This window comes from Micropterus dolomieu, linkage group LG01 (assembly GCF_021292245.1).
Source record: "Micropterus dolomieu isolate WLL.071019.BEF.003 ecotype Adirondacks linkage group LG01, ASM2129224v1, whole genome shotgun sequence".
Classification (NCBI taxonomy): domain Eukaryota; kingdom Metazoa; phylum Chordata; class Actinopteri; order Centrarchiformes; family Centrarchidae; genus Micropterus; species Micropterus dolomieu.
This window is the reverse complement of record NC_060150.1, coordinates 23,060,460-23,088,337: the sequence shown is the minus strand read 5'-3', so window position 1 is coordinate 23,088,337 and position 27,878 is coordinate 23,060,460. Positions and strand designations below refer to the sequence as shown.

The 27,878-nt window shown below is 44.1% G+C and overlaps 1 protein-coding gene and 2 long non-coding RNA genes across 4 annotated transcripts; all 3 read left to right on the top strand.

Moving 5' to 3' along the window:
- Positions 1 to 10,471: 10,471 nt before the first annotated feature.
- Positions 10,472 to 12,518, top strand: LOC123969504. 2 transcript variants are annotated; one of them, XR_006824748.1, is made up of 5 exons: positions 10,472 to 10,671; positions 10,757 to 10,856; positions 11,779 to 11,863; positions 12,101 to 12,264; positions 12,420 to 12,518. It is a non-coding gene; the product is annotated as an uncharacterized LOC123969504 (long non-coding RNA). The 2 variants fall into 2 exon arrangements; XR_006824747.1 differs by having other exon boundaries at positions 12,372 to 12,507.
- Positions 12,519 to 12,619: 101 nt separating this feature from the next.
- On the top strand, positions 12,620 to 13,588 carry LOC123981108. The gene is made up of 3 exons (XR_006827678.1): positions 12,620 to 12,743; positions 12,993 to 13,078; positions 13,167 to 13,588. It is a non-coding gene; the product is annotated as an uncharacterized LOC123981108 (long non-coding RNA).
- Positions 13,589 to 19,918: 6,330 nt separating this feature from the next.
- On the top strand, positions 19,919 to 22,779 carry LOC123979658. Its single transcript, XM_046063707.1, has 6 exons — positions 19,919 to 20,595; positions 20,649 to 21,699; positions 21,894 to 22,079; positions 22,185 to 22,367; positions 22,536 to 22,625; positions 22,720 to 22,779. Exons 1-6 carry the CDS (start codon positions 19,919 to 19,921, stop codon positions 22,777 to 22,779), a joined length of 2,247 nt encoding a protein of 748 aa, XP_045919663.1.
- Positions 22,780 to 27,878: the final 5,099 nt, after the last annotated feature.

The window sequence follows — 27,878 nt, the reverse complement described above, 5'->3', positions numbered from 1 at the left end:
ATAAAACAGGTGGATCACATCAAGGAGAACATAACAGAAAGCAAAGCAAGACACAGACACAAGGAGAGAACAGACAGGGCACACAGACAAACTGTAACTTAACACAAGACTAACACCAGGACATACCAAGACTAGAAAGTAGAAACAGGCCACGGACAAAACAGACTGACTAGTGGACAATTACCAGAACAAAGACCAGAGTCCACGGGCACAGAAAAAAAAAAAAAATAATAAAGTATAGAGCAAGCAGGAGCAAAACGGCAGGATACAGGGGATTTCAGGCGGGCGGCCTGAAGGCAGGGCAGAGAGGGAACAGGGAATCTTAGGTGGGCGGCCTGAGAACAGAGCAGGAGGGACAGACAGTTCAGGGGGATGACCCAGAGGTCGACACAACAGGCAGAGCAGGTCAGAGTAACAGGACAGGTCCGGAGGTCTGACAGACAGAGCAGGGCAAAGGGGCAGAACAGTTCAGGGGGATGACCAGCAGGTCAGCTTAACAGGCCGAACAGGTCAGGAGCCGGGAGTTTGGGCAGAAGCCCTCTGGAGGCTACACAAAAGGTCAACAGTGAGGACTGGAAATCTCACGAGGCTGGCCAGGGGGCAAATAAATCTACATTTCTCCTATTTAAATCTAGCTCTGATTCTGCCCTTTTTCTTTCCACTTCTAGTCACCTTTTTTTTGTTGTGATAAGAGTCCTTTTGGTTTGAACCATTGTTTATGTAGAATTTCCATCGGGAGCTTCCCCGCATCAATGGCTTGGTAGGAATAAAGTCGTGGCTCAGTAGAAATTCTCTGGAGTATGTAACTCGTAGACTGTACTGGAAAGGTTATGTCCAGTTGTTAAACAGGATTTATATTCAAAATAGTATAACAACTGCCGGGTTACCAGCAATCAAAACAATTTTCAGCTATCCATGTCCATGTGGCTAATCACTGAACACAACGAATAACCTTGTCGAAATACATGGACACTTTGATCCTCAACAAAGAAAGATCAAAACACCATATCCAGATGGACATAATGTAACACAAGCGTACACAATAAAAAAAGCACACTAATGAGCTAAATAAGTTAAAAAGTAAAAAAATGTTCTAAACTATGAGCCGACCAGTCACCACATGAGCAGATCCATCACATGGATCCAAGTACTCCACTGCTTGGCTAGCCAGCAAGGGCCTCAAAATGCACCAGTTCTGCTCAAGGCTGCGTTCTTTCCCCTCTGCTCCTCTCTCTGTACACCAACAGCTGCACTTCCAGTCACCAGTCAGTCAAGCTCCTGAAGTTTGCGGATGACACCACCCTCATCTCTGGTGGGGATGAGTATTTCTTGAGGAAGCTTAAGAAGGTCAAAGTCCCACGCCAAATTCTTGTCAGCTTTTACAGAGGAGAAATGGAAAGCATCCTGACTGGGAACATCACAAACTGGCATGGGATGTGCACGGCCCAGGACCGGAGGGTTCTGCAGCGGGTGATTAAAACTGCCCAGAAGATCGTTGGTATCCATCTCCTGGGCATCAGTGATATCGGTGAGGTGAGGTGCCTATGCAGAGCCCACAGGATACTAAATGACAGTACCCACCCAGCCACAGCCTGTTCACCCTGCTGCCTTCTGGGAAGAGATATAGAAGTTTCTGCTTTCTGCACAACCAGACTGCAGAGCAGCTTTCCCCCCTAAGCCATCAGACTCTTAAACTCTAGTTCATCCTCTGCACTGCTTCAGTGATTATAGTTTATTTCTGTTTACCATTTTTCATAATTAAATCTGTATTAATGTTTACTGTCTGCTATGTAGCCAAAAGGAGTTACAAAACTCAATTTCACTCTACAACTTGTTGTATTGTGACAATAAAATCTAGCTAGCTACCTACCTATCTATCTATCTATTGACCTGGTGCAGCCAGAACTACGTCGACTTCAATGCTCTTAAGACAGTGGAGTTGGTAGTGGACTTAAAGAAGAGCCCAGCCTCACCCTGTGTAACCCCACAGTTGACACTGTGAAGTCCTTCTGATTCCTGGGCACCATCATCACCCAGGAACCTCAAGTGGGAGCTGAATATCAGCTCCCTAACCAAAAAAGCCCAGCAGAGGATGTACTTCCTGCGGCAGCTAAAGAAGTTCAACCTGCCAAAGACAATGATGGTGCACTTCTACACCTCATTGAGTCCATCCTCACCTCCTCCATCACCATCTGGTCCGCTGCTCACTCTGCAGAGAAGGTGATTGGCTGCAATTTACCATCCCTCCAGGACCTCTATACCTTCAGGACCCTGAGCAGGAAAGATTGTGTCGGACCCATCCTAGCCCAGACACAAACTGTTTCAGACAATCCCCTCTGGCAGGAGGCTGTCGTCCATCAGGACCAAAACCTCAAGTCATATGAACAGTTTAACCCTCTGCAATACAAATAGTCCACCAGTGCCTACTCTGTATTTGTCCCTATTGTGATGTCATTTCTTGGTGTATCTTCAAATGCTGCATATCCATAAAATCTGTACAACATCAGCTAAAAGGTTATGTAAGTCGATAAACCGTAATAATTGTTAAAAGCATTGAAATTGTGTGATTAAAAAATACAAAAATCAGGCATATTATCTCATAAAATTCTACAAAATAAACACAAAACATATTGATCCAAAATATTTCTAAATGTAGGAAGATTAACAAAAACCTTCCACAAGTCATTTGAACTGTATACCTTTTTTAGTTTTTGAGATATGGTCATTATTATGAGCAGAGTGCAAAGGTGTTTATTTTGTGAAAGTGCTGTATGTTCTCTTGATGTAGTCATCATGGCATTTCCTGTCAACTAGTACTACTAAAGTATATTAGACCTAAACCTTCTATGTTAATTATGAACTAAACTATATACAAAACTATATGTTAACTAAGCTAAACTACTGATTGTTAGGGTTTCTCTCGATCTCTCTGTGATATTCCTGCTGTGATCTGCTTAGCTGCTCATCTGGCGCCACTCATCTGGCCATCATGGGTTGTCACGTGATTTTTCCCCACACGTAATGAAACATAATGACGTCACCGGAAGCGTACAACGCGATGACTCAAATGACAGAAGCCTTAGCTTTAGCAAAATTAATTCTCTAGCTATTACGTTTTTTATTTTGATTGATTTCAAAAGTATAACGTAAACAAGGAGCTACGGCGGCCAGTTCTGGGAAAACCTCTAGCACCAACAAGTGTCTTCCACCTCAAGGAACTTAATGTGATGACGTCATCACGAGCGGACAATGTGATGGCACGAAAGACAAAAACATCAGTTTTCCACTGCAAAAGAATGAATGCTCTAGCGGCCAGTTCAAGGCCGCCCGCGGGAAGTCTGTTTACAGAAGGTTAACACAGATTATAGCCTCTTTAAAAAGTTATTATGGCAAATGTTGTCTGTGTACACATCCAGCAGACGCAGAGCAACATTTGCATTAATTTGGTGTATTGTTGTTGAATAATTCCTTGTTGTTTCTTAAGTTGACATAAACTGACATGTTTGTTCACTTTGTTGGTTTGCTGTAGTTTATCTAAAAACTCACCATGCTGTACTAGTGTTGTATTACTCAGAAGTATTACTCAGAAGTGTTTGTAGTGTAGCCATTGGGAGAATGACTGTGGTCTCGCTGGGTAAAGGTGTTGGCCATTGCTGTTATTCTTTCAATGTAAGGTTTGACTACTAAGTGTTTAACAAGTGTTTACCAACTAGTATTTTATTCTTATATTCTGTGTGTTATTAACCTGTGCCTTTTCAATGTGCCAACATGAGCAGAGCAGCTGCTCAGGCCTTTAGTCAACCTAGCCAACAGTAACATACACAATGGTAGTAAGGCACCTGCTGTAAGTCACGTACGCCAGGCCTGAGATCATAGCAAACTGTGGCCAAGAATGAGATCATGACACATTGTGATTAATGGCGCCTGGTACTGCAAGGTACAGCCAGGTACTGCAAGAAACCAAGCTTTGCACTGCAGAAACTAAACTTTGTATGAGACATGGCACACTCATGGTTGGCATTGTTGAATCATGTTATGCATTTATCAAGTATGTTATTCCTTATTAATTCTTTTCAAAAATACAAGTGGAAGTGTTTAAGATTAATGGTGTCAAATTATGCCTGTATAACTTTAAAAAAATACAGTGAGACTGAAGCTGAAACATATTGGCGAATTTCTAGTCTAGTAATGTCAAAAATATAAAGAAGGATAAATTGTAACAATAATTATGCTAAATAACAGTAATATAATAACGGTAATTGTGACATTAGTGAAAGGGTTAAATTGGTAAAACAGTACGTAAAAACGGCCACTAGATGGCAGCAGAGGATAAGAAATTCACCAATGGAAGGGCGTGGTCAGCGAACACTGTAGGTGGAGTTAAGGTGTAATGCCCACCTGGAAGGAGGAGATAAGGTGTAACGCCCACCTAAAAGGTGGAGTTTAAGGTGAATACAAGGCGATGTTCGCTGACCACCAGTTCAGTTCCATCCTGAGACCTGCAGGGATGTTACTTGGGTTTACTTGTCCTTTATTGGAATAAACTCTTTTTGCACCAACTCTTGACCGTCTCCAGTGAAGCCTTTGACTACGCAGTTTTTGACTAAAAGAAGAAAGCTAATAGAGTAATTCTATTAAGTTCAATACATTGGTTAGGGTAGGGACCAGGCCTTTCACTGGCCTGGCCTGTCCTTATTGCTGACCCGACATTGTCCACCTATTCATTTTACATCGATATAAAACTCATGTTTTATATATAGAATATAATATACAACAATAAGGCTGGGAGATGGACCTGACAGTTTTAAGACAGCGTGAGTGATCTTTCCTCCTCTGTTGAGCATCCTGCATGGAATCAATATAGGGTCAATCTTATTGTAGCTGTGTATCACTTTATATGAATGTGTGACAACATTTTAGTTTGTACATTCAGGGCCGGATTTACTAACATCCCGAATAAAGAGTACTAAATTGCGTGTGCATTATTAAATATTGCATGTATGTAATTGTAGTACCTGTTATGGGTGATTTACTAAGAATTATTGCGTAGATGCCTACAGGAGCAAACACAATGGAGGTGTAAGTATTTAAATGAAGGTTTTTCGTGTTTTAATGGTTTCCGCCATGGAGAGTCGGGAGAGAAAGCCGCCACTGTGTAAAAACCTTGGTTTGTTTCATTCAATGCGTCCCGAGTATGTGGAAATCGTCTGTACCTGCCCATCCTGCGTGAGATTGCACTAAGTACTTGAAACTGACTTTGGGAAACCCCAGCAGAAACAGATACAGTATGCTGGAATGACCCAGACATGATGAAATGCCGCTGTTGCACTCACATGAAATTGCTTTTAGGCTTGTTAGATCACATTGCGTGTAGTAAATAAATGTATTTCCATGTTACTCTCCCCGGTGTTATAGTAAAAACTAAAGTCCTCTGCTGTTGCACTCACTTGAAATTGCTTTTAGGCTTGTTAGATCACATTGCGTGTAGTAAATAAATGTATTTGCATGTTACTCTCCCCGGTGTTATAGTAAAAACTAAAGACCTCTGCAGCTTTATCCAGAGGTCCCTCCCCCTGGGTTTGCATCGAATGCATGGCCACGCCCACAATCCCCTCGCTCCAACAGCTCCATCCACTTTCTGGAGATGGAGCTGTAGTGTGTACAGGCTAGATGGAGGTAAGTTGACATTATATAGTTTTAATTGAAATGCTTTTAAATGTAGCCATGGCATGATAATATGGTCATTTATATTTACAGTTGTCTATCGCTGTCTCCTTTTTAAAGAATGACATGCCGTCTTGGCATGTGGCTGGCAACAACATTTGAGCAACTAGCTAAGCTAGGGTTAGCTACTCATGTTTAACACATTGTAGATTAAATCCAACGATAGTTTTCAGTGACTGGGGTAATTGAAGTTTGTCAGTTTTTGACAAAATGACAAGGTTACTGTAGCGGCCCCTTGGATTTATTGATCAAGACGCAGAGAGTTTCAAACGGGTGTCGATTTATTATTCCTCTCAACGTGCACCATGCACCATGAACACCGTGAAAACTACAGAATAAAACAGAAGAAACACAAAAGGCTTCTATGTAGCTTCACAAATAATTTGCACATAAATTGTGTTCACATATTAATCATGTTTACACACAATACAAATCATTTGACTAACAACCAATATGAAATGAAATATTTTTAAGCCTTTATGACAAATAAATATCACATGCCTTTAAATGAAATACAATATATTATAATTGTTCACAGAAATAATATTGCTTTATGTTAATGACATGTGCAATTAACCCATAAACAAATGAAGTAATGACATTCTCCTTTCCTTAAACAAAATCCCTTCTGATAATAATACACTAGACACATTTTCTTTCATACCTCATTCCGCTCTCCAAGGACGCTAATCTAATGGTTTCGCCATCGGCTATCACGCTCTCTAGCTCGACACACGCTCACAGTTCGTAGGTCTTAGAAATAACATGTACAAACAATACGAAAATAATAAAATCACAATGTAAACTCCTTCTTTACAAGATTCAAATAGATGAACATGATAAATAACGTGTTTACCAGTTTTTTACCGTTCTTCCGACGACGCGTGAGCACCACATTGTGAAGAGAAAAATAGCAGGAAGTTTAGCGTCACAAAAACATAAGAAAAAAAAAACGACACCTTTCAAAATAAAAGCAGAACAGGCAAGGTGACACTGTAGAACTACAATGTCTTATTAAATATATAAATATAATACTATGTAGGAGAATATTAATGCGATTTATCAGACATTTACAGTTACAACTATGGTGGTGTTTTCCATAAGAACTAGTATGAGTCCTCCAGATTAACATTAACAATAGCTAACAATATGTCCGGTTGGCAAATGCCAACCGGACATATTGTTAGCTATATATTATATATTATATATTATATATATTATATAATACATATTGCTAATCCTACGAAAGGACAAGAAAATAACCAATACCATTGTAATTAAATACTTTTAAGGCCTTATTTTGACAATATTAAATTCAATGCTTTTTTAATACTTTAAGACCCTCTCGGGTACCCTGTAAAGAAAACATGAACAAGTGAGGCTTCTAACTTAAATACTGTATTTTTTAAACTAACATAGCTGTCATTACTGTGGTTTTGTCATGATGGTAGTTTTGCTGAGCTTTGTCATAGGTTGTATGGCTAAGTGTTTCATTCTTTTCACTGGAATGTACCTGGAAGTTTTACGGTAAATAAGTTTCAGCCAACTCCTTTTATCACAGCAGACTCCAGTCAGATTGCCGGTGTTTACTGGTCCAAAAGCTTCAACGCTGCCCCTGCCTCTCTCCTCCAGAGCTGCCCGTCGCTCAGCAGCTGTTTGTCGCAGAGCATCGGCTCTGTGCCTCTGCTCTGCCCGGTGAAATTCACTGACCTAATGGCAGTGAATGTTCAAATTTTAGGGATATCTTGCCACTATTGGGCTGGTGCCCGGTACAAAATTTGTGCCCTGGAAGTAGCTATGTAGTTCTTGCTAAAAGTTGGTGTACAAACGTTTTAACAGACTTAGTTTTGATAGTTCTGAAACAGTACAACAAGAATAACTGTTTTATTTAACATCTAGGATGAAGATTTGGTGTTTATTGAGGAAATGAAATCTGGGCCTCTTTCAAGATCGGTCGGTTACGTTGTAACCTTGGTTCTCTGAGTGGAGAGACTATCTCTCCACCGTTACATATTCCATATGTACGGGGATGATCCCCTGAGGTCAGGTACGTGGAAACCTCTTTAAGACACACCAGCTTGCCTGCTCAGAGAACCAAGGTTACAACGTAACCGACCATTCTCTATCGTGTTGAGACTATCTCTCTCCCGTTACATATTGCATATGTACGGGGAACTCTTTAAGACACCCTATGAGGAGACCGTGCTACCCAAGCCCATATAGTGAAACAAACAAACTATATACAAATGTACACTATTTACACACAACCAGGTCAAGGCCCCGCAAGTCGCAAAGGCCAAGCCTGAGAGGCAGAGGGACTGCTGGGGAGTCCACAAGACGCCAGACTGCCCCAAGGAATGCATGGAGGCCACTCAGGGCAGCCCGCAAGGCGCAAGGCTGTTCCAGCGGCCACTTACCCCACAGCCATCGTGGACGGCGCCCCAGTCTGCCTGGGACGCATCTGTGAATACAAGTCGGCGATACACTACCAGTCCCAGTGCGCTTCCTCCCTGTGCACAAAGGCCCTGGCTCAGCAGGCACCTTTGGACAGGTCTCATGTAGAGGAGGGCAAGGGGAACTATCTGCACCGTGGTGGCCATTAAGCCCATTAGGCGAAGGCAGAGCCCCCAGTTGACCTGGAATGCAGCTGAAACTGGCAAAGGCAAGCTTTGAGGGCTAGCTGTCTCTCGGGTGTCAGGACTAGCGTAGCCCTCCTGGAATCCAGAACCATGCCCAGAAATGTTATCACCTGGGAGTGCTCCAGGAGCAGGGCTACATGACGGCGGCATAGCTCCTCTGAATCCGCACAAATCAACTAATCGTCGAGCTAATTGAGGACCCTGAGCGATCCTGGTGAAGGTCCGGGGAGCCAGCAAAATGCCGAAAGGCAGAACCTGAAACTCAAACACCAGCCCTTGAAGCCAAACCTCAGGAACCGCCAGTGCCCCTTCCAGATGGTTATCTACGCGTCCTTGAGGTCGATGGTGGCAAACCAATCTCCTGCCGTGATGGCTTGCCGTACCCTGGGGATTGTCAACATCTTGCATCTCTGGGGGCGGAGGTATTTGTTGAGCCCCCTGAGATCCAGAACAGGATGGAGTCCCCCATCCCGTTTGGTGACCAGGAAATAGCGGGAGAAAAATCCAGCCTGCATATCCCCAGACTCCACCTCCCGTATGGCTGCTTTGGCCATCTGCAGTACCTCTGCGTGACCAGGGTCGTTCACCGAGGTAAAGATGGGGGACCTTGTCACGGGCGGTCTGCAGCAAAACTGTATCCAGTAACTGTGGGTCATGGTTGAAACGAGCCACAGGTCCGCACCCAAAGCCAACCACGCTGCCGTGAACAGGGCTGTCGGAGCAAACTGGCTGGCTGCGTCCCAGGAACTGTCAGGAAGGAGAGGGCTGCCTCGAGGGCCCCCCTGTCCGTTTCCCGTTGGCAGCTGGTCCCCCCCCCCACGCCCCTGACGGCGGTTGCTACGCCTCCGCATAGCCTCGAGCTGGGGCCGAAGGTCTCCTGGAACCCATGTCGGAACCGGCGTCGGTTGAGGTACAGGGTTTCTTGCCCCCCTGTAGCCCCTGGGGTGCCCGGAGAAGCTACCAGAAGTCACCTACGCAGTGGCGACTTTCCTGTGCCTGCTGCAACAGTTTAGCCGCGTCCAGTCCAAACATAGCTGAAAGCTCAGCAGACAGTCACGATCCGCTTGTTGGAGCTGGGACTGAGACAGCCACAGGTGGCGCCTTGCAACTGTGAAAGATGCCAAGGCACTGCCTGCAGCTACTGCCTGCTCCTTCGTAATGGAAGCCACGTAAGAGGAAGCCTCCTGAAGCTCCTCTGTTGGACTGGGGCTGACAGAACCTTCCAACACCTGACGAGACAGGATTAGCCAAGCGGGTCTGCGTAGCCATAGCTCTATGCAGCTTAGCCAGCAGGCCATCCAGAACCCTGCAGTTCTTGCTAGGGTAGGTAGCCTTGCCAAGCATTGAGCTGGAGGGAGAGACCAGAGGAGAGAGGGCTTGATCCATCGGGGGGAGGGGCCCGCAGGCAACCTGCTCCCTGCCTTGCACGTTGGAGAACCCCCTACAGGATCTAGACCACTTGTGTGTGGCTGATGGTGAGTCAAACTGTTACACAACAGGTCCTTAAAGTCAGGCAGGAGAGGGCCCTGTACTGGTGTGGAGCGCACCTCTGTACTCTCATCAAACCGAGAGGGGCGCGCTGTCAGGTTTTCAGGGGGGGCCGACGGAGCCGGCAATACGCTCGAGGTTGTTGGCGTCTTCCGCCGACCCGGGCTTTCACCCAAGGCAGCGTGGAGATGCCAAACAGAAGTGTCTGTCTCGTCTGTTAGCCGACTTGATGTCTGCGCTCAGCACGGACCCCCTTTCCTGGCGGACCCGCACCCGCTGTCACCGGACTCCCGGAGACAGCTACTGTTATGGAACAAGGGAAACAGCAATCCAAGGAGGCTGCCCGTAGATAGGCTCCCAAACAACAACAGGTAAGATGTTCTTTTCCCTGTTAGCTCTGACTCTGCTGTAACCCACGCACTTTAGTTTTTCTGTTCTTTGTAATGGAGATTGTCTTGCGCAGGTGCTTTATAGGTTACCTATGGGGTATGGCCGGACAAGCCGGTGTGTCTTAAAGAGGTTTCCACGTACCTGACCTCAGGGGATCATCCCCGTACATATGGAATATGTAACGGTGGAGAGATAGTCTCAACACGATAGAGAACTGTTGGATCTTCATCCAGTGAAAACCGATGCCCTCAGCAGGTAGAGTAGTTATAAAGATTAGCAATCTTCCATGCTAGATTTATTGCCTCTAATTTTACCTAGTTGTTGTTACTCCATATGTCTGCTTGTAGGAACATGAGGTCCAATGCCCAATATGCGCCGGTGTCTTTCCTGTCTCAGAAATAGAGGCACATGCAAGCGGTTGTGGACAGAGGTAAAAAAAATGTTTTAATTGTTATTATTTGAAGTAAAATCTCAGCTTTTAGTATGGTTAAAGCATGTTAAATGTATTCATACAGAGCTTGTGATGAAACAGAGGCCATCAACTTAATGGAACAGCTTGATGGGACAGATCAAACAGAGATATGCCCCAAACGATACGAATCAAGAGACTAAAAGGTACGTAAAGACAAAGCTATTTTCTGAAAGTTTTATTAATATATTAATATAAGGTTCCCACATGTCCTGGAAAGGCTGGATGAGGTTTTCTTGTCTTGGTTATGTTATTGTAACGCTGTGAACACCCCCCCAAGTCATGTCACATGCAGGTTGGGTAATATTTCAATTTCAGTGGCCTTATAAGACATAGTAAATGTTGACCAGCGAATATGATCCAGAAAATACTGTAATTTCAACTGTAATGTATTTTGTGTTCTTGTTCACTATGTATAGTCATCTAACATATGCTGTTTTTCTCCTTGGGGGAGGTAAAGAGAATACGACAGTTGGCTTTTCCACCAGAGAAAAGTGAGGATGAATTAGTTGTGTTAGCAGTGAAGAGAATAACAACATTGATATGTGTAGCGGATAGAAACAGCTGTCAGAGGCATGCCACAGAGGAACATGTTACTGTATGATAGGTCATCCCTGAATAAGTCCTAGAATTGATATATGTAAAAGTGTGTGAACCCTGTAATAGTATGGAAATTCCCAGACTGTTAAAATGTATTTCTCTTTCCCAATAGTGTATGCATTGCTGATGTTATTAAAACCCTTACTGAAAGGGTGGACGAAACGGCCATCTTCAGCATTTGTGTTATCAGGGATCACATGCTTGAAAGAGGAAGGAAACAATGGCAAACGGCAGAAAAAATCTTCCCCCAAAAATCCCCTCAGAGTTTCTTTTATTGGAGAGGCTGGCATTGACAATGGGGCTCTGAGGAAGGAATTTTTAACCTGTATGCTTTTTTTTGTTGTTGTTGTTTTTATCCTAAGAAAAAAACATTTGTGCTCTACAAACTTATGTCTTGGTTATATTGGTCATTCCTGTAGATGGTTGTTACCTGTGTATTTTATTTATAATCTGTATTTCCATATATAGGAATAGAGAAGTGATTCTTTGAGGGAGGTGAAAATGGCAAAAACCCCAAGTATTCAATGACTGACATGGAGAAACACAACTTCAAGTGGGTCATAAAAATGTATATTTAAATTACATTTATTAGCCACTGACTTTTCACATATGTACAGAGACTCACATTACAAGAAGTATGTTGTTTCAAAAAGATTAACTTAGTTGGACTGTATGTAGTGATTTTTGTACCTAAGAAATTTTCTGACTTTTATGCTTTTCTCATACAAGCAACCTCACTATGTACTCATTCTGATGCCAATTTTGGCCATGTGTTATTTTTTTGTTGCAGGACTGTTGCAGAGATATTTGCTGTCAGTATCACACAGGGTGGACAACCACCAAACTTTTTTATGCAGCGGTGTTACAACTACATATCCACTGGTGGAAATGGATCAGGAAGCAATAACAGAAAGGGACATTACAGACCCTGAACTCATGGAACTAATTAAACAGGTAGTTCAATATAATGTGGGAAAAATGCTTTCTGAATCATCACTTCATGTTTCGCTGGTGTACGTTGTTCCAATGTTAATTAATTCCAAACCTTTCCTCATTCTAAGGTGTCTTCATGGTGTAGGTGACTAATGTGTGTAATTTGTGTGTCAAAGACTGAGGCAGTTAACAACACAACCCTGACTGATAGGATTTTGTCATGTCCAGCAAGAAACAGATATCTGCAGACAGCTGTTTGTTCCAGGATATTTGCAAGGCAAGAAATTCATATTGTCCATTACAATTCTTCATTGAATCATTTGAGAAATATTAATTAGAAAAATTGTATGAATTAATTTTTTGAAAACTTAAGGTGGATGCAGATTTTCTGGTGAAATCTGTATCACCTGTCTTCAGTGAGAACGGTACAGTGAGGCGTCAAAGAGAGTTGAGAGTGGTGAACTTTCTGCAGGACTTCGTACAGGACATGGAGGATGAAGGTGAATTAATTTCCATAAATTAATGCTGAAACGAAATTACAGAATGCTAACTGAAAACAGTGACATCTTTTAGATATGATTTATATTTCTTCAGAATTTTGTTCGCACAGCAAACAATATTGATAAGGGTACACTGAGGGTACACTGTGTATGTGTTAGGGTAATTTATTAGCAGATATGTGATATTGTTTTTGTTGGTGTATGATCAACTATAACAACAAGTTGTTGTATTCTGCCTTGTTTCTACAGCAGTCCATAACGGACAAGCAAAATTACTGGCTCTAGAGAGGACCTTTTATGGCATTTGACAGACTCTGTAGTTTCTAAAAGAGAGGGTTGGTTGCAGTTCTGAAAACTACACTAGATTACTTTAATCATTCTTAAAACAAATTTAACTAACAATTATCTTAATCACCTTTTCAGAAGAACCAGGCAGAAATGAAGAAGGCATGCCTGAAGAGAAGACCAAGGGGTGATGATGAAGATGTTGCCAATGTGCACATTAATGTTGGCACATTCTGCCAGTGGCTGACAGGACAGTCTCATATCCCACTAAGTCATGCAGATCGGGAAGCTTTCAAAATTGTCATGGAGTTTTACCATGACTGCCAGGTGCATTATGGAACGCATAGGATCTGCTATCCAGTAGTCAATGCATGTTCCTACTAAGTCACATTCCCAATTGTTCACGTAAGTACATATGCTGAATTCAAAAATGTAATCACACAGGCCATTGTCCATGGCTATGAATTTAGCCGCTGTTAGGAAGGGAATGCTCATTGTTAAATGTGTCACTGTTCAGATCGATTTAGACATTACACTCCTAAGTCTAATAAGTCGACAAATGGAGCTTGAACTGATGTTTGCAAAGGAACTGCACAATATTAAATAGTTGAATGCATTCACAAGCAATACCTTTTGGTTGTCAGTATGTTTTTTTAGCCCTCCGATGCTGCGGCCAAGGGGGGTTTTGGCTTGTTAATAGGATGCAGATAGTGCGAGTTCGGTGTTTGTACATTTTTTTTTAAACCCTTGTGTGTCTGTACGATTCACTTGAATATCGATAAGCCAAGAGTAGGCTCATTGAAGTTGTACAGAAAGCAAGTCTGTACAAGGGTTTTGAGAAGGGAGTGTATGTGACAAACTTGCACCTTTTGAATTAATAAATGAACAAAGTTGTATGTGGTCCTTTTTGTTCTTCTGAACTACAATGAACACTTTAAGGCTTTATAATAAAGCAAACAGTTACCTAGGGGAAACATGGCAAAAGTAGCGCCATCTGGTGGAAAACAGTAAAAACAAATTGATGGGTTGATGACATGGCTGATGCACAAACAAAAGCATTTTCTGTTATAATTGAGGTAGTTTAAAAAATGTTTTGAAAATTTAATGAAAAACTTTTACCAAAAATCATGCCATGTTCATGGAAACACCAGAATTATTTTTTATTAGGATTAAGATGGATCCATTAGCAGAAATGGAATCTAGTTTTCATAATGTTTTTAGTGGTGTACATTTTTCAGTACAATAGGCCAGAACAGATAAACCAAAACATTGGCTCTAGAAGGGGTCCTTTGCATTTTTATAGCAATGATACTAAATTTAAACTCATGTCAAAAAATTTATAATCCAAACAAATTGCGAGTGTTTATCATCTTTATTGCTTCACCCAAAAAACAATGACCGCTACCTCCGCCTTTGTGCAAGGAGGAGCAGGAGGAGCACTGTCAGAGCCCTGCAAAATGACCTCCAGCAGGCCACAAATGTGCATGTGTATACTCAAACGGTCAGAAACAGACTCCATGAGGGTGGTATGAGGGCCTGACGTCCACAGGTGGGGGTTGTGCTTACAGCCCAACACCGTGCAGGACTTTTGGCATTTGCCAGAGAACACCAAGATTGGCAAATTCACCACTGGCGCCCTGTGCTCTTCACAGATGAAAGCATGTTCACACTAAGCATATGTGACAGACGTGACAGTCTGGAGACGCCATGGAGAAAGTTCTGCTGCCTGCAACATCCTCCAGCATGACCGGTTTGGCGGTGGGTCAGTAATGGTGTGGGGTGGTATTTCTTTGGGGGGCCGCATAGCCCTCCATGTGCTCGCCAGAGGTAGCCTGACTGCCATTAGGTAACGAGATGAGATCCTCAGACCCCTTGTGAGACCATATGCTGGTGCGGTTGGCCCTGGGTTCCTCCTAATGCAAGACCTCATGTGGCTGGAGTGTGTCAGCAGTTCCTGCAACAGGAAGGCATTGATGCTATGGACTGGCCCGCCCGTTCCCCAGACCTGCATCCAACTGAGCACATCTGGGACATCATTGATAATTTTTGTTTGATTTTGTTGTCAGCACATTCAACTATGTAAAGAAAGGAGTATTTAATGAGATTTCATTCATTCAGATCTAGGATGTGTTCCCTTTATATTTCTGAGCAGTGTATAATACCTTATCAACTTGTGATTGGTGTCAATGTGGACTAGAGACAATGGAGCTGGAACAGAGTATGTCCGTCTGACGATGCATGTCAACTGGATCATTCTTGAAATTATACCTGCACCATCGACACGTTGCAAAACAACTTCACTCTCCTCCATGAGACACGGTATCCCATAGCTAGTAGAGAGCCTTTCACAAGCCTATATCCTGCATCAGGCATTCTGGCTTTGATGGTTCTCACCTTCTGATCTAGGACAATGTCAGGTATATCAGAGTAGCAGTTTCTGACTTAGAGATCATGCTCTCTCATTCTCCTGTACAGGGTGGCTCTTGAAATGCCATGGACATCAGCAAGAGTGGTTAGTGGTAGGTTCATGCTGAAATCCTGATTTTCAAGGATGTCCCTATTAATGCTAAATTTAGGTCGCCCTACACATCCATTCCACTCAACTACAGCTACACTGTCAAGTAATGGTGCTACAGTGCAGACTGAAAGGTGAGACTTGATCACCTCACTGAGATGCTGTAAGCCATCGACTACACACTGAGGAATGTCCAAATAAGCTGCCCCTGCTCTGAGAAACTGAAATTCCTGACAGATAACCAAGTGCGGGTAATCAAAATCAATTGGCTCCCTACTTATTACTGCAGAAAGCCTATCCCTGACCCTTCGTAAGAGCTGCCATTGGATGGGATGTGCATATTATACAAATAATTATTGACCTTTTAGGTAAAGAGGCCCACATACCTGAACAAAAGATGTTGTGGGTTACAGTCTGCAGAAAGAGAAATGATAATAGGAGAATTATACGTACAGCATACTCACACTGTATAACAAGAAAATCAAATCATATTCTGTAATATACAGACTCATAAATGAGTTTTCTTTAATTTCTTACGTTAACGTTACATATGAATGTTAGGGTGATGAAATGGAGCAAATAGAGTAGGGGTATGTGTACACATTAACATTTAACCATGAAGACAGGTGAGTGTAAAATATAGGTGCACAAATAGCCTCTCTTAATTTCCATGCAGAGTTACCCTGTTTAGTAGCCTGGTATAACCAGACCTAAATTCACTGCGTGAATCGAGCTGAGAACAGGCAGGCAGAGCCAGGTTATGAATTTGGTTGAAGCACTCTAGAGGTTTTGGATCAGACTATTTTTTGAAATAGGAAAATAATGAATACACAACCTAGTGTCTTCAAAATCAATTAACTAAGTCGGCAGTAGACTTGTAAGTTGCATTGTGACAGGATTTCATTAACCAACCACAGTCTAGCAATGTCTAACATTGACGTTTTAGTGTCTCCAAGTTGTAATTAACGTTAACTTTAGCCCACTGAGGGTGCGTTGCTGTTTCGTCACTGAAAACTATAGTTGGATTTAATCTACAATGTGTTAAACGTGAGTAGCTAACCCTAACTTAGCTAGTTGCTCAAATGTTGCTGCCAGCCACATGCCAAGACGGCGTGTCATTCTTTAAAAAGGAGACAGCGTTAGACTTTTTAACTTGCAAAACTTATTAACTTGCAAAACTTTCTGCCTCACAAGAGAAACTTTTTAACTTGCAATCAGTGTTTATTTTTAATTAAAAACTTAATTTTTGATTGTAGTGCAATAAATATGCTCTCAAAACATTTTTTTTGCTCTCAAAACATTTTTTTTTTGCTTGCATTAAAAAGACACAAAAATACCTTCATACATTTGTCAGCAAAGCAGAGAGACAGAGTCACCAAGACAGGGAGAGAGAGAGAGCAGGAGGAGAGTGGAGGTTAAGTGGTGACCATGTAGTAGCTCAACCTATAGGGAGGGAGCAGTGAGGCAGGGCCATAGGTGTCATTTACTCAGGGAACGCTTTGGACATGTACCACCACTGTTTGAGTGTTTTCTGAAAAATAGCTTGCAACGAGAAGTGTTAAATAACAAAGGCAAATGCTTTGAGAAAGGTTTGTTTGCACAATAAGAAAATATGCACTGCAGTGTAAAGATAGAAGAAACACATCTGCGTTGTCCAAAAAAGTAACTACTGATTACTGCATTATATTCCATAATATTTTTATATTCTGATTTGTCACCAGCCACCTGAATTTTTTTCCCGTTATATAAATAACGACATTTCTACCATGAATTGGTGCAGAAAATGTCTCCAGAATGCAGAAAATTAATTGTTTAATTCTCGAAACATTCAGAGGGAGGACCCCCAGACCCCCTATCAAATATTTCATCAATGATTTTTCTATTTGAGTATCTTCTTGTCTTGTTCTTGTAACCCCAATAGTGTTTTGTCACACCCCTAATCTGAGCCCCACCACTTTTCTACACAAAGTGTCGTTATGTGTATACCATGCCATAATGACAATGATGATGATTACTTCAGTTAAGGTCAGTGATAATAATATAATCGTAACATCATAAAGTCAGACTGTCACCTACTTCTCGTCATCACTCACTGTCCAACAGCACAGCATAAGCTATCTGACATTGTTTTGTAGCAAAGTTCCTTAATGCAGTCTTAACTTCGGCTAACTGTATCGGTGGCTGACATTATTTTGTAAGCGTCACGTTGGCTAATCCCACGCTGCTGTACTTGTACTAGTACATGTACTAGTACTTGTACCTGAGTTTGAGTTGTGTACTCCATGCCACCTCTGATCACCAGGGACTCAGTAAATGAGTGCACTGTTACATTTATCCATGGCACTTACTACTCTTCCTTACTACTACTACTATTTAAGAAGACTGCAATGACAATGCTGCAATGTGTATTGGTGAGGAGTGTCCGACCGATTGTTGTGGGCTGCCTGGACCAAAAATGCCAGAGCCGATTTTTTTGCCCCAGTCCAGCCCTGCCTTTATCTCTCTTTAGACAAAGCCTTATGTTTTTTGTTGTATCTGCTCTCAGGTCAACTTGACCTCAGCCTCAACTATGATCATAACACAACCTCAGACATCGCCCCACTCCACTTCGATCTGCTTTCATCACACCTAAACCAGGATCAGATATGACCTTTTCACCGGACTTACAGATGCTGTGTCCTTTTGGAGATTAGTCTGGTGTACCCACAGTACACATAATAAGCTGAAGGTGTAAAAGCTAGAATTATTCTCTATGTGCAGAACTAAAGTGATTGCTGGTGTTGTATTGTTGCCTTGTTTAATCTAATTAAACCACACGGTTGAACTCTGTCTCACATTTTCTCTTTTCAGCCATTGCATTGATGACACCACAAACTTCTCTTCACGTCAAGTGTTCTGAAGTTGTTTCTGATCCTATCCTGTTGTTTATGTCATAATTGTTCACCACTGTAGATTTAGCTGAAACGATATTCTGTGTTTAGTTTTCAATTGCAGTAGTATTTTAAAATAAGGCCTCTAGACCAGGGAGTCTTTCTTACAGTTTCAGGATACCCACAGCAAAATGAAAAATGAATTTCATGGCCTAGAAATTAACACAAAAGCTGTAAGAATGACTCTTTAATTCAATATCTCATTTTCTTATACCTGCCCTGCGATGGACTGGCGAGTCCACGGATCCACGGATGCACCGCGCCCTCCCCGAGACACCGGGCCACCCAGGGATCCCACACAGGCGAAGGGATCTACATCGCAGCCAGAGGAGCAGCCTAGACCCCCCCGCCAGCCTACCTGCGGCTGGGGGGGTCTAGGGTCCCCTCCGTCTCATGTCCAAGCCACTATGTTTAGAAGTTGTGTGCTGCTTGTGACAAGGGTGTTTTGATTAAAACAACCTACATTCCTCAAAGAGCTAATTCCTCCCCACCAACCCCTTCCCAGCAAAGTGTTGTGCTGAACACGCCACTTCAACACGGCGCGTTCACCGACGCTAAGCTAACGGCTTGCCCCGTGGCCCACACCGCTCTCCCGGCTAAGGCTGAACGAGACGGTGGTGCGGCCCGGGCATCCACAGTGCTCGCTACGCCGCCTGAGCTGTGACACACTCCGCTCCCGCGGCATGACGGCCGAGAAACGAGCCGCTCTTGCCGTAGAAGCGGCACAATGCAGCTATCTGATCCTAGCTTGCATTCCCAGCGCGCTTATATGAACCCACTCGGGCAAGCTGCTAGCTCACCGGCATTGTTTTCGTGCCACACAGACATACACCCTAAGCTGCCGAAAAATGCTCCAACGACAGGTCGCAGCGCATCATGGAGTAACCGTGGTAGCAGCAGCCTAGCTCGCTATTGCCAGAGAGATGCTGCCACTAGCCACGTCTCACCCGTCATAGCAAAGCAGGGAAGATCGCTCGTTGCCTCTGCGAGCAGCTCGCTGCGCCGTTTGGCCGCAGAGGGGACACTCTCTCTCCCACAGTGGCCAACAGCTGTGGAGAGGAGAGCTCATCCGGCTCGTCACTGCTCCTCCCGACAGTTCTGCTGATAGTGAACGCGTCACCTTAGACGCTACGACAACACTGTCGCAGGCAATGACGTCAACAGAGCGACCGGCCGTGGTGTGTTCAGGACACCACAGTCCGCTCGGTTTTTCCGGGACTTCGAAAGGGCCAAACCGGCCGTGGTGACCTTGAACGCACCACGGCTGGTTTGGCCCTTTCAATTGCGGCCCCCCTTGGGCCAAACTCCCATTTATGGAGGGTTTGGTGGCGGTGAGGGCCGAGGAAGCTTTCCAGCGATTCATCCACAACGCTCCTCAGCTAACAGCGCGTCCCCTGACTCATTTCCACACGGAATGGAGACGCTGCTGCAAGCCAACAGACTGGATGGATGGCACATTGAGGCAGGGTTACTCCCTACAATTTTGCTGTATCCCACCATCTTTCCAGGGCATCAAGGAAGCCAACCTGTCCTCTCAGGAGGAGGTGGACTTCCCGGCCACAGAGATTCAACAGCTCCTGCAGAAACAGGCCATCTCTGTCGTTCCAACCCATGACATGTACAAGGGTCTTTACTCCACGTACTTCCTGGTCCCCAAGAAGACTGGAGGCTTCAGACCCATCCTGGATCTCCGCTACCTGAACCAGCATATTGCATGGAAACCGTTCCGCATGCTGACACTCAGGAAACTGCTAGAGCTAGTGCAGCCCGGCGATTGGTTGACGACCATAGACCTGAAAGACGCCTACTTTCATGTTGAGGTGGCCCGGAAACACAGGAAGTTTCTGTGTTTTGCCTTCCAGGGAGTGGCGTACGAATACACCAGACTCCCCTTTGGCTACTCACTGGCCCCACGCACATTCAGCAAGTGCGTAGACGCCGCACTGCTAACATTGCGCAATCAGGGCATGAGAGTCTTTTTCTACTTCGACGACCTCATTGTCATGGCCAGGTCAAAACAATGGGCAGTTTTCCACACAGCTCACTTGATTTTGCATCTGAACAACCTGGGCTTTGCAATCAACTGGGAGAAGAGCTCCCCCTATCCCCGCCAGGAGGTGGAGTATTTGGGGGTTGTGCTCAACTCAGCCTGAGAGTTCATCTGTCAGAACTCAGACAGACGTCCCTTCTTCAAGCGGTCCGCAAGCTCCAGCTGAGAACTGCTGTGACGGCGCTCTCAGTAATGAGGCTGCTGGGGCTCATGGCAGCAGCCCATCCAGTAGTTACCCTGGCCCTGCTACACATGCGGCGGCTACAACGCTGGTTTACCAGCCTGCATCTAAACCTCAAGAGGCACAAGCGATGCATGGTGAAGCCCCCCCAGTCAGTACAGAGGGACCTGCGGTTCTGGGGGTTCCCTCATCACCTGAGGGCGGGGGTACCGCTCGGCCGGATATCCTCATACGTTTCTGTGTTCACGGATGCGTCTCTGACCGGATGGGGAGGGACCTGCCTGGCGAGAGCAGTGGGTGGTGTGTGGTCTCCTGGGGAGAGCCGACACATCGACCAACTGGAGCTCCAGGCGGTGTTTCTGGTCCTCCAGCACCACAAAGGCCTAGTCCAGGGCAGGCACGTGCTGGTGAGGACAGACAACCGCACGACAGTCTCCTACATCATCAGACAGGGCGGAGTCCGATCCGCAGCTCTTTTGACGTTAGCAGAGGACCTATGGACGTGGGCTGCAGCACACTTGCTGTCTCTGAAGGCCCTTCACGTCCCAGGCTCGGAGAACAGGGGGGCCGACCTCATGTCGAGGGACGGTCCCCCACAGAGCGAGTGGAGACTGCACCCCGATATAATACAGCAGATCTGGTCTGGCTTCGGGACGGCACAGGTGGACCTGTTTGCCATACGGCACAACACCCACTGCCCGCTGTGGTTCTCGATCCTACCACAGGACAGCCAGCCCTTGGCACACGTGCCGTGGACAAAAGGGCTGCTGTATGCTTTCCCCCCACTCCATCTCATCCCCCCCCTGCTGGAGAGGGTGAGACAGGAAGGGTTGTCAGTCATCCTGGTAGCCCCCAGCCACAGATCGGCGGGGTGGTATGCAGAGGTGACGCAGCTGGCAGTGATGGAGCCCTGGCCTGTGCCTCAGGTCTGGGGGGCTCTGTCACAGGAGTCAGGCGCCATAGGCACACTGCCGGTGCTCGGCCAACCTCTCCAGGTTTGGCTCCTGAAAGGGAGAGGTTGAGACAGGCTGGGCTGTCCACAGAGGTGATACATACCATCCAGGCGGCGAGGGCAGGCTCCACCACTTCCTGCTACAAAGCTAAGTGGCTGGGCTTTCAGCGCTGGTGCATTGAGAAGGAAATGGATCCCATAACCTGCTCAGTGGGATCCATCCTTTCCTTCTTGCAGGGCCTAATGGAGAAGGGACTGTCACACTCAACCATTAAGGTGTATGCGGTAGCTATCTCATCTTGTTATGAGGGGTTTGGCGACAGACCTGTCTTCACCCACCCCCTCGTGAAGAGTTTTCTGCAGGGTGTGAGGAGACAACGACCGGTGCTACGTGTCTCTGCACCCCAGTGTGACCTGCCACTGGTACTAGAGGCTCTGAGGTCAAACCCCTACGAGCCCCTGGAACAGTCCTCCTTGAAAATGCTATCTCTGAAGACAGCCTTGTTACTGGCTCTCACCTCTGCCAAGAGGGTGAGTGAGCTGTGCGCCCTGTCGGTTCATCCCAGCTGCATGCTGCTTCGTGGTGACCACAGTGCAGCAGTGTTAAGACCGAACCCCTCCTTTGTTCCTAAGAACATAAGAAGCTCGTTCAGGTCGAGGACCATACATTTGGATGCCTTACACCCTCCGACCCACCCTGGGCCTAGGGAGGTGAGGCTGTATTTGTTGTGTCCTGTGCACGCCCTAACACATTATATGAAGTGCACGGCCCCCATTCGACGCACTGATCAACTGCTTGTTTGCTTTGGTGACGGTGCGATCGGTAAAGCTCTATCCAAGAAGCACCTAGCCAAATGGCTTTGTGACTGTATCTCACAGGCCTATGTGCAGGCGGGGAAAGACCCACCCTTGGTGGTCCGGGCTCACTCCACACAGGGTGTGGCTGTGTCAACGGCCCTCTTCAACGGGGTGAGCGTCGAGGAGATTTGCACAACGGCATCGTGGTTTTCACCATGTCCATTTGTGCGTTTTTACCTCTTGGATGTGTCGGCCTCTTTCTCAGGATCTGTGCTCGCAGGTGCGACTCAGGATCTGTGAAGAAGGAGACTGGTGTCTACCATAGACTACCGGTTGTCGGGGAAAACATTTTTACACTGACTGTGATGTCCCCTGTAATGGGTCAGGACAGTTCAGGTGTTGGATCTGGCTGGATCAAAAAAGCAAAAAAAGCAAAATTTCAGTGGGCGAGTACGTGCGTGTGATAGGAGGAGAGGTAGTACCCATAGAGTCCAGTAGAGGGCGGAGCCTGTGCAAATAGAACTAGGGTTACCATATCGTAACTTTCGTTTTTCTACCACACACCTTATGCAAAGAAAATATATTTCACTATATAGAAACTGTTAATATATGTCAAACTTTTTTGCTTCCCTCTAACCAATCATAAATTCGACCATGTCGAATTGGCAGCTGGCAAGCACACTCCAACGGTTGTGTGGAGTAACCCCTTTTAGATAGGTAGATAAGATGACTTCAGACAGCTGTTAGCCTCGCTGCACACAACACACTGTGGCTTTGGACAATCTTCATCGCCAGTCCAAGTGAAGCCCAGAGCCAGATACGTTTCATCATATTTCCTTCTTTTTCTTCCAGTCTGATGAACAATCTCGTAGCCACATTTGCCTCCTTGCCGTGATGATGGGCATATGTCCTCCTGATTTGTCTGTGGTCCCCGTTGCTCCTTCTGTCTTCTGCTCATTTTCTTGACCCAGTCCCGGTCCTCCCAGCTCAACGCATCTCTCCGTTTCTCCTGCCTCCGATTTCTCGCTTTCTCCCTGTCTCCCTCCTCTTTCACGACTGATAACACTTGATGTCCCACCTGACAGTTTCCCTGATTTTAGTCAGTTGCGCATATTGGCATGAATTATCTACTAGCTATAACGTAAAGCTAGTAAGATCGGCAGGAGTTGAAGTGCATTTTGGGTACATAAACTTTTTTAAATTAAAATGTAAGTTTTTAATTTTAAATAAAATTTACAAAGGAATATTTTCAATTTCTGTTTTTTATTCCATGAAAAAATCACAAAAAAAAAGTATAGGCATAGTTATTACACTATTACATTTTTCCTCTTGTGCACCCCCACACTTTGGGAATTGCTATATTAGACTAACTGATTTGGTTAATAATTAACAGAATACAAATATTAAATACTTTTTTAATTAATTTTTTAAATTTATGTTATGGTTTTGGATTTCCTACATTATGTAAATGTACTTCCAAGTCTCCGCCTGTCCTTGTCCCCATTCTGTTTTTCACTACTATTAATTTGTTCTGCGCTTCCTGTTTTTAATTTGAAGTTTTCTGCCTCTTGTGTCCTGTCTGAATGTTTCTACCTGTCTTTGCTGATTGTTTGAGTGTTTCCTGTGCCTCCTTCGTCCTTCTTTTGGGTCCGATCCCCTGTTTCCCTGTGGATACGCTTGGCTATATGCATGTATGTAACTTACAAACAAACTAAGTTACTTATTTAAACCTCGATGTGTCCCTGTTCTGTGATGGATATCTGTGGTTAAGCCTCGTCATATGTCCAAACAATAAGACCTGATTCAGAACATGAGCTGTATTAACGTCTCTTTTCACTGCTGTTGTTTTCCACAGTTCACAGCATTACAGTTATTAACAACAGAAGACAAACAGTTTACAAGTCTTGGCAAGTTTCTCTTTTACTTTTAATGATGATTGTACTGAAGTTTAAATAGAATCAATTACCCAGGTACAGCGTCTCTGCTGCTGTGGTTAAGGAGTTGACACACACCGAAAACAATGCTCTCTGCACACCGTCCATCAGCAACTTTTGTCACGCACAGTGTCATCTGCTCGCAACCTGCCGTGGCCATGGCAACACTAAAAAATAACCACCGTTAACCGGTTGGAAAACGTAAGGTGATTATCAGCAGCTGTTTGCCTGCCACCCACCCCCACCCCTCAGCACAGCTCGCAGTTAAGCTCTGCGAACATCACTTCCCACTAATTAAGTTTGTTTATTAGGCATATTAAGTTTGGGAGGTGTGTAGGTGTAAGTAACCTTCACAAAGTACAGACGAAAGGAGACAGAGGCATCCTGCTCACTATTGTGTGAAGCATGTACACTGATGTGGAATGAGACAATCTGTATAAACAGTGGGGGAACTAAGAGCTATTTAAGCACATATGTATCCACCAACAACTCCTACAATACGCCTCTTGAATCCACTGTTTCAGAAAGCTGCTGTCTACTTAATATAAATCTGCATGATGAAAGTGGCAAACATTTAATGAAGAAAGGCAGGTCAACTTTGTTCAGTGTTCTTTTTCTTATCCTGTTCTTGCAATAGTTTGGAAAGATATGTCTGATTAAAAGGTTCTTATTTGCAAAGTAGGATCCATTAAATAATATTAGACACTTACAGGGCTGTTAAACTTAGTATTATTTGTGGATCGAAGTGCACTTTTTCATCCAGACTTAATGTCCAGTACATCATAAAAGGTAGCAGTGAAGCTGCATTGTAAGGGAGGTTTTCCCTTGCTACTACCGCCAAGTGCTTGCTAATGTTAGGAATTGTTGGGTCTCTGTAAATACTATTAGAAGGAGTACATTCTAAAAACTTCTGTTATGAACTGGCACAATATAAATACATTTTAATTGAAGCATTAGTATCATCAGCATAGTGCAATATTCAGAGGTTCTTTCACATTTCAGTTTTCTCCTGAAGGTATCCTCAATGTTTCGTTTTTAATTATTTACGTCTTTAATGTATGTTTGTTTTTAGACAACAAGTAGTACAAACGTGTGTGAGAGAACGGTGACAACATGCAACAGAGACCCTAGGCCAGACTCAAACCCGGGATGTTACGATTACATTGTCATACTACCAGCTTTGTCAAAGTGTTGTTATTTGAAGCCCTGTGATAAGAATGTGTTGCCTGCACATCCTATCTCAAGGACCGCCCTTAAAACAGTTCAGCATATCTGACGAAGTTTATGTACTTGTATGATTGACGATCATGCAATTGCTTTTTTTTGGAGGGGGGGCAGGGGGTGTACTTAATGTAAGTTGCTTTGGATAAAAGCATCAGCTAAATAAATGTAATTTCTGATAGTCCAAAGTGAGTGTAATCACTGTACTGCATATTTTGCCCCATATTAATGTATTTGTGCTACACCATCAGCTCTTGAAAAAAAAACATCTGGATCTTTAGATGCTAAATGCTCCACTATGTTTACAAGCTAGTAGCTGTCTTTGTCTGTTTGGTGCTAGGCAGGTGGGTTTATCAGAGCTGGCTTCTGCAGCAGGGAACCAGGTTGGTGAGAGTGCTGAGACTGTACCAAAGCAGTAAAGATGTGGGCCACAAAAACAAAAGAATGAGCTGACAGAGGCTAAAAAGATCATTAGAGCTGAAGGAAACTGCAGAGCTGGTGATAATTGTCTATGGTTTAGTCACAACAAGCGATTACTTTTACACAGTCATTTGATCATTGTTTACATAAAAACATAGTGCAGCTTTAAGCTCTTAAATATTTCTACTAAAGTGTAATCTTTAGCTTCAGATCACCATTATTGGTGCATAGGACACCATTTTAAGCTCAGTGATGAGATGTTTTTTACTTAAATACACTTTGGGAATCATAGTTAACTTCACTCTGATACGTTTTTTGTACACAGGATTGACCTTTGACTTTTTATCAAGCAAACCAGGTATGTTCTAACAAAACTGTTTATATGTTGTAATCATGGTTCAGTTTGATCAGTGAATTATGGAGATTCAACTGTCAGTCACCAACATCGTCTATGTACAAAATGAATGAGACTCTCACTCCCAGGAACCCCAAAATATTTTCTCCTAAACCTAAAGGTTTTCCCCCCAAAACCCAGCAAAAAAGAGAGCGACATTACAACTGTTGATTACATTAACATCAAAATTTATGATAACACTTTTTATGATTCTTCAACCATGTTGCATTTTCCAACTGCTCAAATTGCTCACTTCCTTGTAAACAGGCAGCCTCTTGTAAAACTTTGTTCGTATTAACTCCTTTAATTGTTAGGAGACTTGGCGGAGGGGACCACAGCGCTGGAGTCACAGCACTAAACACCTGCATCTTAAATGTTTCCAGAGGCCTCCCATCATGGCAGGGATGACAGCAGCCTTCCCTTTAGTAGCACAATCACACCACTTCCTCACTCATCTTCATTTAGACCACTTAGAGACTCACTTAGTCATCTTCCCCTCCCATCATCCCTGCGTTAGAAAGAGCTCAAGACTGCGGGAAGTTATTTTCTCAAGCTGGATCGTAAATCAGTGCCACCTGACAAAATCAACAGGGACAGGTCCTGTTAAGCTGGTAAATGCAGCTTCAGTTCAGCTGTATATGTTCCCCTTGCCAGCTTAGAAACATGGGCTGGAGCAAGAGTTTCAGAGTGGTGAGTTATTAATCTGTAACAAATGTATCTTTCATCCATAAAGATTTAACTGAGCTCTGTCTCTACATCACAGTAACAAATTTATGTCCATTGACTACCTGGAGGGTAGCTAGTGTTTGGAAGGGAGAGGAGAGGCAGCAGGTGGACGTCTTGTCACTGTGTTCTGCAGCAGCTGAGTGTTTTTCCACCGGTATTTTTTAGGGCATGTTGTACTAGCCACTTGCCGAACATTATGACATGCATTTTGATGTTACGTCAAACGTGTGGCCATCTCCTGATAAGTTACAATTAAAAGGGTTTACCTAAAAATGTATTCAAAAAGTTAACATATGTTGAAAGGCACACCGACAACGCCACCTAGGGAATGAGCCCTAGGACTCAGACACACAGGTTCTTTAAAATCAGGGTTGGAGCAGAGCAGAAACAAACCACACAAGCTAAAATCAAAATTAACAATTTATTACTACGATTAAAAATTGTACAAGTTTAAAAAGCCTACTTAAAATCAATGTGATGCCATAGGTTAAACAGAACTTTAAAAGAGGGAAATAAATGGCTAATTCGCCAGTTCTCGGCAACGGGAAACAGTTACTCAGCCGGTTTCTCAGTCCCATGGTCCAGCGGCTCCATGGGTCGCTCCTTCTGCTCTGCAGTCCTCGCGAGTAGTGTGATCTCGTCAAATAACCCACATCCTATGCTCCACAAGCCCGACTCCGCAGCCCTCCCCTATCCTGGTCCTCTCTGCCGCCTGACTCAAAATACCGA